The sequence below is a fragment of the Acipenser ruthenus genome, chromosome 3, assembly GCF_902713425.1.
Source record: "Acipenser ruthenus chromosome 3, fAciRut3.2 maternal haplotype, whole genome shotgun sequence".
NCBI lineage: Eukaryota > Metazoa > Chordata > Actinopteri > Acipenseriformes > Acipenseridae > Acipenser > Acipenser ruthenus.
This window is the reverse complement of record NC_081191.1, coordinates 43,466,600-43,479,261: the sequence shown is the minus strand read 5'-3', so window position 1 is coordinate 43,479,261 and position 12,662 is coordinate 43,466,600. Positions and strand designations below refer to the sequence as shown.

The following is a 12,662-nucleotide window of genomic DNA, read 5'->3' as shown; positions in this document are numbered from 1 at the left end:
TTTTTAAATGGACAAGGACACAATACAATGAAACCAATAATTACAATCAATTATTCTTTTTTTTTTTTTTTTGAAGGGAGAAAAAAAAAGATATCCTGAAAGATTTAGAGGAATGGGGGAGAGGAGAAAAATAAAAATCAGTAATTACTAATCTAAATCGAATTTCTTTTTTTTTTTCAAATGTAGAAAAATCAGATACATTTTGAATATAATTGTCAATTATATGTGAATTATTATAAGCAAAAATACAAATGGGGGATGGTAGACAAATAAAATTAGATCAAATATAAAATTATAAAAAAAATTAAAATAGGTATATAAAAAAAGAAGTATATTTTACATAAGTGGATCAACTGAAAATGAGCTGAACTTGTTTCTCTCCAACTCAACCACAGGAACTGTAACAAAAGAAAACATGTGGTTCCTTTGAGCCTCTGATCGCTGACCTCAAACATCACTGGAGAAAAAAAATAATGGCCCCACATCAGAGAGTATCTTTGCTCACATGTTTCAAGCGCCTCACCACACACACGTGAGAAGTTTCAAGAAGTAGGAGGGTCTTTCTGTATCCTCACATCAACACAAGAGAACGCAGTACAGTGCAGAGAAATGCAGGTGCGTCACTTCAAAGCTAATTCCACAAAACAATCAATCCTCACTGCAGAGAAACATAAATTACATACAGTTTGTTTTTAATGTGCTTTAGATGCATCATAGCGCTGGCCAGCGCTAGCATTCAAGCAAGCTGTAAATTAGGTCTATCAAAGGTATTTTATCACTGTAACATAATGAAATGAATACCACCGACCACATCTTATCTGCAAGAACTTCTAGATGATAGATCCCGAGTGAAAAAACGGCAATCCAGCGTTTCCATTTTTTTTAAAAACGTTTTTAATTAGTACGTTGTTTTTAAAATTGTATATATGTAACTTTTTGCTAAAAACACATTTAATTAAATATTCAAATACAGCCATTTGTTAGAGAATGACAACAAAATGTAAACGGTGCGATTCATCTCCTGACAATAACAAATAAATTAAAACATGAATTTACTTTACACCTAGATAGACAAGATGACATGTCACATTTTTAAACAAACAAAAAACACTGTCTGTACTTTGTTTTTGTATCTGAAAAACAACTAAAGGCATTTAGGTCCTGTAATATTAATTGAATTTCCAACTAACCCTCCCTTTAAATTCAGAACACACACAGTCATTTATTAGGATCAGACAACTGCACACCAGTCACACAACCTCTAAAACCCACTGTATACAGACTTCCAAAAGTCTGTTTAGTCACTGTGCATTGGGAAAGGTGTAGCCAATAAAATTAGCATTACGCCTTATCAGTCACCCACCTATAGCCATACAATACTAGTGGTACTATCAGAAGAGAGAAAGTGTCTCCCATTGTAAAACAAAATAAAAAATACCATTACAACCATTACAAAATACCATTATTGTAGATCTCCACCTGTCAGGCATGGCCCACACCCCTCAGACACAGGAGCAGTAACAGGCTATTCTGTGGGAGCCATTCCACTCCTTGGCACAGTAACCCTAACCAGTAAAGTATAGGCACTGATACCTGGCCGCATCCACCTTTGTGTAAATTTCTGAGCAGTCAATAAGGCCATAATCCCAGATCGCTAACTGACATTAGCTTTCTACCAGAGGAGCTTACCACAGTTCCATGACCATGGTTCAACTATCTCTACCAAGGTTACTTGCAATTTCCTTTATCAGATGATATTCGCAATCTCGCTGCTTTCATCGCTCACGTCGCAGTGTTTATTTTAAGATAATTCCTATTGAACTATCCTCAGCGCCCAGCTGCTTCCATAAAGTGATGGCATCAGCAGGGCTCGAAATTAACGCTGGCCATGCTGCAATTGCAATGGGTGCACTTCTCAATTGTCGCAATGTCCCTCAAAATGTATGTCTACTCACAGCCATTATGGCCGCAGTGCGCTTTCAGCTACAGCAATGAGACTCCTGTATTAGGAAGTGTTTGGATCCAAACAATAACACGATTACGTGATTTGCGTGGTTAAGTTGCATCAACAGGAAAAAACAAAACAAAACAACGAACACTACTCTTCAAGGATGTGGACTTCTACAGTGATAATGACACCTCAAAAAAGTAGAAAGCCTTGCACAATCTACAATGTTAGGATTACTGTCGTAATCATTTTTTATCTCCCTGTTCCCGACCGATAAATGCAACTCTCCCATAATTACATATGCTGTCTGTGCCTGATGCAGAGAGGCTAGTTCATGCCTTTGTTTCTTCCTGGCTTGATTATTGCAACGCGTTGTTTGCAGGTGCTTCCAAGGCAGGCTACAATATATTCAGAACTCCGCTGCTCGCATTTTAACTGGCACTAAACTGGGTGCCCATATTACACCAGTTCTTGCTTCTCTGCATTGTTTGCCGATTGAGAGCAGGATTGATTTTAAAATACTATTGTTAACCTAAAAGGCTTTGAACGGTTTAGCTCCATGTTACATTGCTGAATTGCTTACACGTTACACACCCGTACGTAATCTACATTCTTCATCCTCAGATTTATTGGCACTGCCAGTACCCAAAACTAAGCTTCGCTCCGGGCGATAGTGCTTTTTGCCGCTATGCGCCCAAACTTTGGAACGACCTTCCTCAATCTATCAGGGATGCTAAACCTGTTGATGCGTTTAAAAAACAGTTAGACACACTTTTACGTTCAGGCATTTTTATCATGATTTGTTTTTTGATTTGTGTACGTTTTTATGTTATTTATATTCTTAGTAAGTATGTATATATGGTTCTCTCTTTTTTTTGGTACAGCGCTTTGAGATGCATGCATTTAGGCACTTTATAAAATAAACCTATAAACTTGACAAGTTAGACCAAAAAGACCCTACAATCACAAAATGTTTTATTATCACATCGCCAGACATTTAGTGCTGCAGCTATAGGGCAGATAATGATTGTGTTCATAAAAAAACACTACATTTAGCAAGCTATAAACACAGTGTAACATTACAAACAAAGTGACCGGATTTGCTCTGCAATAGTTATATGTCCTACATTATGAACTGTTTTCAATTATCACAGAACTGTACATTTATTTATTTTAGGAACAAGCCAGTACATCCACGTTATAGGTAAGATGTATGTAGTATTGCGGTAAAGCTTGCGTAATAATTAATACACATGGGCCATTTGACAGTGGTTACAAATAGTAGGTATTTTGCATGCAATGGTTCTGGTGTCCGGGTTTTTTGTACCTCGGAGGTGGCAATCCTAGATACCACTTTTGTGTTAATTCAATGTGTAAAACTGTAGTTATTGTCGTTTGTCTTACACATTAATTTCAGGTAATTTATTTGAAAAACTGCCTGTATTTGCCAATATGTACCCACCCTAGAAGGATGTAGGGCCTAGTCTGTCCCGAAAACACTGACAATGATGTCTACCGTGTGTTGCTCTTTTTCAAAATGTAAAGCTCTTTTTTAAATACCGATGAAAGACCAATAGAAAAGAAATGTAACAACGTGGACGTATTTCTGAATCTGGCGTTTGTTTTTTGTTGTGCTGCGGATCTAGAAGTAGGTCTAATTGAATTCCTAAAAGCGCGAGGCTTGCTTCTTTTCAGAACTCAGGGTATAAAACTACATCGCCAGTAATACAATTTGTATAAGAATGACAAAGTGCTGACCTGTAGCTGCTTACTGCGGAGAGCTTTCAGTCTTTCTTTTGTCTTAAGGTTTCTTGTTGGAGGGACCCCTTGCTCTGCTCCATCTTCCCACAACACACGGCAAACCAAGATAGGCAAGATTGAGAGCATCGGTAGGAGAGAGAATGGAGCACCGAGGTCGTCGATTAATACAGGCGTTCCAGACCCAGCACAAAATCTTTAAAAAATCTCAAAATTGTTTACTCCATAATGTATATGGGTCCAGGGGGTCACGAGCCCCTCACACAAGCCCCAAGGGCCAGAGCAGCACAATTACACGTACTGTTTAACCACTCTGGGGTAACCCCTAAACAGCAAAATTGTTAGCAACACTCCAAGGTTTATAACTAAATCAACAGTTTATTATGTTGGTCAGGATAAATGCGCTACACCGGATTTTACCACAGTGTTCACCACAGCTCTGGTTACAATGCACATAAGTAACTTTGCAGACACATGTTTGGCAATCATTTAAATCAACGTAGATAAACATTCCAGTAGCACACTATCAGCAATCCTTGTACAAAACAAGACAAAAATTATGATTTTTACACAACTTTCACACATTTTTATACGAGCTTAAAACCAGTGTCCTACCACTTTCAAGGAGAGAGAGCGTGCTTCAAATTAGCACTTCCCTAAATACTGTAGCAGCATGCATTTCTCTCTCTACGCAGAATTCACTTTTAATACACAATTTGATTGTAAAAAAAATAAATAATCTGCGATCAACTCTTTAGTTGATTAATCGGTTTGGTTAATCTGTTAATCAGAACAGCCACATATAACTCATTACACATCTGACAGAATAAGCTGAAATGTTTGGTATGTACCTATATATTTTACTTTGGGGTTAAGTGCACAGACATATCTCATCCTCAGACTGACACTCCAGAGATAGAGATATCCATATAACTTTGTCAGTCTGGCTCTGGGAGAACAATGCACACCATAGTCCACGAAGAAGTGAGCAATCTTCCTGCACAGTCAATGCAGTAACTTGAGTCACCAAGTTCTTGATCAGCAAAAGGTCTCTGTGGTTGGCAAACATACAAGGGCACGAGCACTGTTTGGTTGCTGATTGGCACATTTCACCTCCAAGAAGCTCCTTCATTGGAACCAATAGGTGGAAATCCCTGGTGTGAAGGACTGGATGTGGCAGAACTACCCACTTCATGTTCTGAATGGTGAGCACCATCAGCTGGGAAAGACGTAGTTAGCGGTCTAATGAGGATGGGAAAGCCAGCATCCTGGACTAGCTCCAAACACTCCACCAATGGGGCAATTGTAACAGGTGGAATAAGAATAGTACACTGAGTAATACGTCTAATGGCACTTCCACTCTGTGTTACTATCCACCTCCCAGAACAGGTTTCTCCTGAAAGACCCTTGTAATGTCTGTCTCACTGATGATCCCAAAACCACTCTGTGCTTGACCTGGCCTGCTTGAGATTGCTAGGTGACCTTTGCTCAGTGCACGAGGAGCTGAGGCTCAGGGGAGACACGATACTTTACAAGCCAAATACTGTGTTCATATCTCAGTGTCTCTGTTTTTAAATAACACATGCTATTGTATGTTATTGCCACCCCCCCCAAAAAAAAAATAAAATTAAATTAAAATAAAAGCTTAGAAAAGTGTTTCTACATAGTCATGTAATCTTAATGAACTATTTAGCCAAGTAATATGTAAAAAAAAACAACATACCAATCTGTGAAGCCAGGTATATTTGTATACTGAACCAGTCTAACAAAAAACAATCTATAATTGAGTTTGTCAGTTCTTACATATCATAATATTACAAATGGCTGTAGAGACCCCAATCTGGAAACATTGCATTTGTACAGGTACAAACTTCAATAGGCATCTTTAGCAGTAGAATTTGAAATCTTACTGGCTTGGGATCTCTACCTTGATATATACTGTACATTAGATATTAAGTTGAACCGATACAACTTTTAATGTCCTTTGTGATCTCTATAGCATTACAAAAATAAACGTCATAACAATTTAGACAAACACTTTGACATAATGTCTCTATCAATCTCTTTATAAATACATTCAAAACTAAATCCAAGCTGACTTAAAATATTGGAACCACAATCTAACTGAATGAGAAAGGCATGTTTTCCAAGTTTGGCACAGCTCACAAAGGTCTCACTCAAATGGTGGCTGGATTTCAGTCTTTTCAGCAGGGGAAGGGATGCACCATACATTGTGTGTGTGATGTGAAATGTCTATGAATGATTTGGTATAAATTATAATAATCTCAGTGGTTTGGTACAGCAATGGAACTGCTGTCATTTCAGTTCTGCCATACAACCTTTATAGGGATTTTTGAGGCATAGCCTAGCTACTCCCTGAGGATGTTATAATATATATAATTTCAACTGCCTTGACAGGGTTGTTTTTAAAGAGGCACAGTCAGTCAGACTCTACATAGGAACCTGGAATGTACTTCAGTTGTAGAGTCCCTTATAAAAGTATAGCATAGCAAAGTGTAATGAAGCATGAATACCCCACTGTACATTGAGCAAAAAGCACATTCCCTTGCCCCCATTTCCAGATGCCACTGTAAGTCATCTTTGAATACCATATCCATGGGGTACAGAATAGGTTAATCATACAAACTCGCTATTTCTGCTAGGCTACTGAAGCAGGTCTATTGGCTTATTCTTGAAGAACGCTATACACCCAGCTGTAATGGGCAGTGTTGGTTGATGCATCGTCTTTGCAGATTCTGACCTGTGTTGGTTAGATGAAGTCTAAACCACACCTGCAGACGAGTCTGACTTTTTTTGCATAATCAGCTTGTTAGAGATGTGCATGGACACCAGTTACACTGTGGTGTATCTGGAATAGCTGGATTGAGAAAATTCTGAGAGCTCTATTGAGGCCAAGGGGGTGCTTTAAACCACTGAGTTTTAAAGAGTCACCAGGATGTGATGGCTGAAACAGAATACAAAGTGAAAAGATTAGTTAAAATAACTGTGACATGTCATACCCATACACAACTTATTCTTTAATTCCCTCCTACTATGTATACCTACCTAAACCATTTAAGTCTACACTTCATCCAACATGAATGACAGTAAAACATTACAAAATTACAAAATTAAAAGACAACCTATCTTTACATTAGTTCATAATACTGTTTGTGCATGTGTTGCCAAGATAAACAAACAACAATACTAAAAAAAAAAAAAAAAAAAAAAAAAAGTTGACCTTTCTGACTTTTTAACATCCTTTTTAAAAAAATAAATAAATAAATTTGACTCTGTTGGATTTGACATTCCAGCAACGTGTGGCAGTTAGAAAACAAAGTGACTCTTTAACGGGTTACCTGTGCTTGTACGAACTACGAACCCTTCTGGTGGTAGGCTTGGCTTTTTGGAGCGAGTTCCTTCTTGAGTTTAGAGAAAGAGTGAGCGAGCAGGCACACAACACAAACAGCGAGGAGCGACCTGTAGACAACCAACAATGGTGATATACTTGACACTGCACAGCTAGCCAACCATGGCAGACAGAGCGTCAGCGAACTAGCAACACGGCTACAGGCAGCAGTCAAGGAAACTTAAAAAAAAAACCTGTTCCATTGTTATTCGCGTGCGTGGAGGAGGAAGACAAGTGTGCAAGGTTTGCACGCGTCTTTTGTAGCGAATTATCACAATAATTTATACCTGGGAATTGTGAATAATATTTAGACTGTTTTTAATGTGTATTGTTGCTTTTAATTGCAACCGTGCAGAAGAAATGGTAAGGCGTCAGCGTCGGAGGAAATGATAATGCCTCAATAAAGAGGATAATAATACAAATACGCGTATTGCGGAACAAGCACCGGGGTGAAGAACGCCAAGCAAGACACAGATAATGTTGGCTTCGAAGGAAAGATTATACGAACTCTGGATGTTGTACTTTAACAAGGTGAGTTAAGTTACACACCACCTGTGGATTTTATAACCTTTCATTTACATGATGCATACAGCGAACAAGTCGTGCACAGTTGTTCGCAGATGAATCGCACCACAAAAATACTAATAAATAAATAATCATTCCCTCTTTAAAAATAAAAGCAAGGAGTTTGTTTTAAATTCAAGGAAACTGTGCTTGCTGTGTGTGGCCCGGGGGGTCTCAGTATGGCTAGCTCGCGTGGGTGATGTCTGATCTCGGGACCTTAAACCATAGTCAGGTTGTTTTGTAGCATTTTAGTTGTTTTTATTTACAGTGCTAAGTTTGCAGAGTCGAGTTTTAATTGGCTTAAAAAGTGGATTGTTTTCCTTGAAGTAGCTAGTAAATCGTTTGTTCTTTGTTTCTATGTTGTGTATTACAGACTGCACTTCCTGGATATTTTTATTATGGTCTTTGAAGTTACCCAATCGCACTACACGACAGAGAATGTCTGCCCTTACAATATCGATACATCTTAAATAACCCTTTAAAGAAAACGGTAATTGCTATTAATACAAATTGATAATGACAAATTACTGCTGCTTCCTAATAGTGCATACATACAGTTGCAAGTTGAATGATGTGTGGTTATGCGTTGATTGATTGCTTTAAAAAAAAAAGTCCTGTGACAGTATTTATTTATTTATTTTTCAACTGTGATTTGGAGATTTTTTTTTAAAGGTTAAAGAAAATATATGCACGTTGGCCGCCGTCAATGCATTTCGCACCCAATTTCTCCCTCTGTTAGTATAGTGAGACTCTGACATGGATGTTGCAGATTTAACTCGTTTTTGTAATGACTGGTCTCCAAATATAGTCAAAACTTATCCCGCCTACATTTGTTTCGCAATAAATTTGTTTTCGTAATAAATGTGCTTTTACTTTGATAATTTATTCAGCAGTATTGCAAATAAAATGCATAGTTATTGTGATCATACAAAATTCGCAACTCACAAATAAGATTCACAAAAAAGATTAATTAATGATGCTGTAATCAGACTTTAAGGTGTTCATTAGAATTAGACTTTTCGAATAGACAGAAGCAGGTGCATTCTAGGGTACTGATGTACTGTTTTCACACTGGCACTATAGAGCAGTGTTGAGTGAGCACTAAACTTGTTGTGTCCACACTTATTTCAATGCGTCTTTGTCTGATTACTGGACTGTAATACACCACCTGGGGTAGTTTCAAGTCTGCATTTATTACTACCAAAGTATTTCTACTCTGCATTAGTGTGTGTAAATAATAAACTAAGCTACATTAAAAATATAATATAACGTTTTTGATTGAGCATGTTTCATGTACATTAAGTACTTTTATGTATTAATTTATTTTTACTACCCTCTTAGTTAATTTGCTAACTGTTTTTTTTTTTCTCCTTGTCAGAATATGGTTAGCTAGTAGAGTGCAGAGTACCTGCTGGGCATTCCATGATCAGTGTCCCTTTTTACCTCATACCTGTGCTTACGTTTTCCTCTTATTACCCAAAGCTGTGTGTGTATATTAGGCATGCTGTCTTTTGTGCAGGCTGCGCCTCTCCTGCAGTATATATTGACAGTGTTGTTGAGGGTCCTTTGTATTTATTTAGATTCCCTTTGTATCACATTTTAGTCATGGCACCCTGGTAACTTCACTTCTCTACTCTTAAGTAGGCTACACCAGGTACACCAAAGCCATTAACTTGTCTCTGCAGCATTCCTTAGTGGGTGTAAGAAATACCACATTTGCTCTTGAATGTGGTAATTTAAACTTTTGCTTGCTTTTTATATACTCTAGGAAGACCATGAATAGTGTTTAATGTTATGTTTTATTTTACCCCACCTTCTTTATTGACTTTTCACAACAAATTCTTTGGAATGATTGTATTACCAAACCATTTTTTTTTTTGTACATTATCAGAGGCAGAATGTTGCAGGGGTACCAGATGTACTTGGAGGATAGGATACTGAGAGCTTTATTCAGGCCACAGGGGTGCTCAAGTCTCCAGGAAGATGATAGAAATCCAAATCACTTAAAGAATACACTTGTGATATTTCATATCCACACCAAGTTGCTCATTAATAAAACACATGATTTTGTTAGTCTGTCTTGTTAAGTGGGACACAAAATTCTGCATTAAAACTACATCACAGGCACATTCTTTGTGCTGGAGAGGATCCACCCGATGGAACAGATACATTGTCTTAATGTGTCATGACCACAGCATGACATCGTGGAACTGCAAGGTTAGGCTAAACAGTTCCCCTGCAGGACCAGAACTTGTATTTTTTTGTCCTGACTCTTTTCTGTTGTTGGCTGTGCTAGATGGACACTGATGTAAACGGAGCAGGAGCTGCTGGCGTTTCCCTCCGCACGCTGCCTGTAGTTGGTTTAATCCAGGGGTTGTGTTGTATAAAAATCTTCATGTAGTGTACTTGAGAGAGTTGGGTTAGGTCATAGAGGGAGAAGGAGATTCTGTGCTGGGTAATTCAAAGGGCACATGGTTACTTACTGTTTTGAATGGAAACCTCATTACAGAAGGTTCATTGCCATTGCCTTTTATTATCCCTAACAGGGGTGGTACATGTCTAGAGAAGCCTATATTCAATTTTCATTAAACTTGCAAAGGAGACGTTGTTGAGAGTGTCAGAATCTGGGAGTACAGTACATTATTCCTTTGATTAAGATGCACTTTTTAAACCAATTTTTTCTTCTCAAATGAGTATAGTGATGCATGTATTAAAATCCCCAACAGAAGACGTGACTGCCCGAGTACAGTAACGTGACTGACTGCCCAAAAAAAGATGAACAAAAATGTTACTGCCCAATCTCAAATCATCCATGACGTACTGGCAGCCACTTTCAAAGAGCCATCATTAGCTTCTTGAATTATCCAAAGAGAAACCTTTACAATTTCAGCGTTTTGTTATTGGCTCCGTTCTAACAAACAGTACCAGCTTGGACAGATTGGAAATGCTGATCAGACCACCGTATTTTTTGACATGCAATACCACTGTTCACAAAAAGGGAGAAAAACAGGTGCAAGTTATCACGACTGGTAATGAGAAGCAGCACATAACTTTAATGCTCTGTGTGATAGCAGACAGACACGAACTGCCTCCATACAGGTACGTCATTTTCTTATTTAAAAAAAAAAAAAAAAAAATGTATTCATTTCTTAGCAAACGCCCTTATCTAGGGCGACTACAATTGTTCTAGTTTTATCACATTATTTTTACAAACAATTACCCATTTTTACAGTTGGGTTTTTACTGGAGCAATCTAGGTAAAGTACCTTGCTCAAGGGTACAGCAGCAGTGCCCCCCACCTGGGATTGAACCCACGACCCTCCGGTCCAGAGTGCAGAGCCCAGAGCCCTAACCACTCCTCCACACTGCTGCAAATATGCGTAATTGAGGTTGTATCTTTGTAAATGCATCTTTATGTTTAATTTTTTCCTCAAATTGAGTGTGGGAAATATGGGCTGCATCTTTAATTCGAAGGTGTCTTAAATTTGAAGGAATAAGGTATATGAAGGCATCTTCCTTCAAACTTACATTTTTACATACAGTGTAGATCAGTGGTTCTCAAATTTTAGTGTGCCCCCCTACTGCCTCTGTAGTAGTTTACACCCCCCACACAAGTACATTTATCCAGTAAAGAAAATCCAACCAACCACTCTCACTAAATGTAAAAAATGTAATCTTAATGTTTAAGTGAGATACTGCTTACGGTAATTAGTACGATGGGTGTGCCTGTTTTTTGGAGCACAGCAGATCCACCCTGGGCTGGATGTTTGAGAGCTATCCCCTTCTATCTAAAGGTGAGAATTGTTTGCGTTTGATGCAAACTAGTGCAGAAAAGGCTGTTTCGCATAAGTAGGTAGATGCAAAAGGAATTAATTACAGCTTTGGATAGTACTGGATACTCCCCAGCGACTGACAACCAGAATTCACTCAGTGGGGTCTAAGCAAATACCGGTCACTTGACAAGTCTAAGAGGGCTTCATCTGCCTCAGGCAACAGATTGCTAGCAGAGGTGGCAGCAAACGGTTGTCAAATCCAGTCCTTTTTATCAAATCCTTAAAATATTTTTTACAGTGGCTCTCGAGGCCTGTGAGATGATGAGCAATTACTGGTTTCACCGTTTCAAGTTTGAGCTCATTATCCTCAAGAAACTCACTGGAAACATTTCCGCATTACGCTCTTCCTGTCGCTCCTTCCATCGCTCAAGTTTCTTCCAGAAGCCATCAGTTTTGCCATTTAATATTAGAAAGTTGGTGTTGGGACCTTGGAGTTAAACATTCAGCACATTCAATTAAAATGTATAAAAAACTCCAGGGGGGCATTAGGATTGCCAGAATAATGAAAGCTGGGGCTGTACTAAATATTCCTGCTTTTTATGTATTTATTTATTTATTTATTGTATACACGTGTCAGGTTTTCATATCTTGTGGGACCCGTAAGCAATATAAAGAAGACCCCCCTCCCCCCACACATACATACAGTGCCTATAGAAAGTCTACACCCTGTTTCAAAATTTTCACATTTTGTTGCCTTATAGCCTGGAATTAAAATACATTAATTTTTATTTTTTTTCATTTATCTACACATCCTACCCCACAACTTCCAAGTGAAAAAAATATTCTAGAAATTTGAGGAAATTAATTAAAAATAAAAACTGAAATAGCTTGGTTGGATAAGTGTCCACCCCCCTTGTAATAGCAATCCTAAATTAGCTCAGGTGTAACCAATCGCCTTCAAAATCACACACGAAGTTAAGTGGCCTCCACCTGTGTTAAATTGTAGTGATTCACATGATTTCAGGATAAATTCAGCAGTTCCTGTAGGTTCCCTCTGCTGGATAGTGCATTTCAAAGCAAAGACTCAACCATGAGCACCAAGGCGCTTTGAACTCCGGGACAAAGTTGTTGAAAGGCACAGATGAGGGGATGGGTATAAAAAAATATCAAAGGCATTGAATACCCCTTGGAGCACGGTCAAGACGATTAT

At 38.3% G+C, this 12,662-nt stretch overlaps 1 protein-coding gene across 2 annotated transcripts in view; it reads left to right on the top strand.

Annotated features, from left to right (window-relative positions):
- The first annotated feature begins 7,065 nt into the window (after positions 1–7,065).
- LOC117394352 (neurobeachin-like protein 2) overlaps positions 7,066–12,662 on the top strand; it is a 137,857-nt gene continuing 132,260 nt past the window's right edge. For both annotated transcript variants that reach the window (XM_033992526.3, XM_033992524.3), the window contains exon 1: positions 7,066–7,646. In XM_033992526.3, coding sequence (XP_033848417.3) covers positions 7,593–7,646 — 54 coding nt within the window. In that variant the 5' untranslated portion in view covers positions 7,066–7,592. The remainder of the gene's footprint in view (positions 7,647–12,662) is intronic.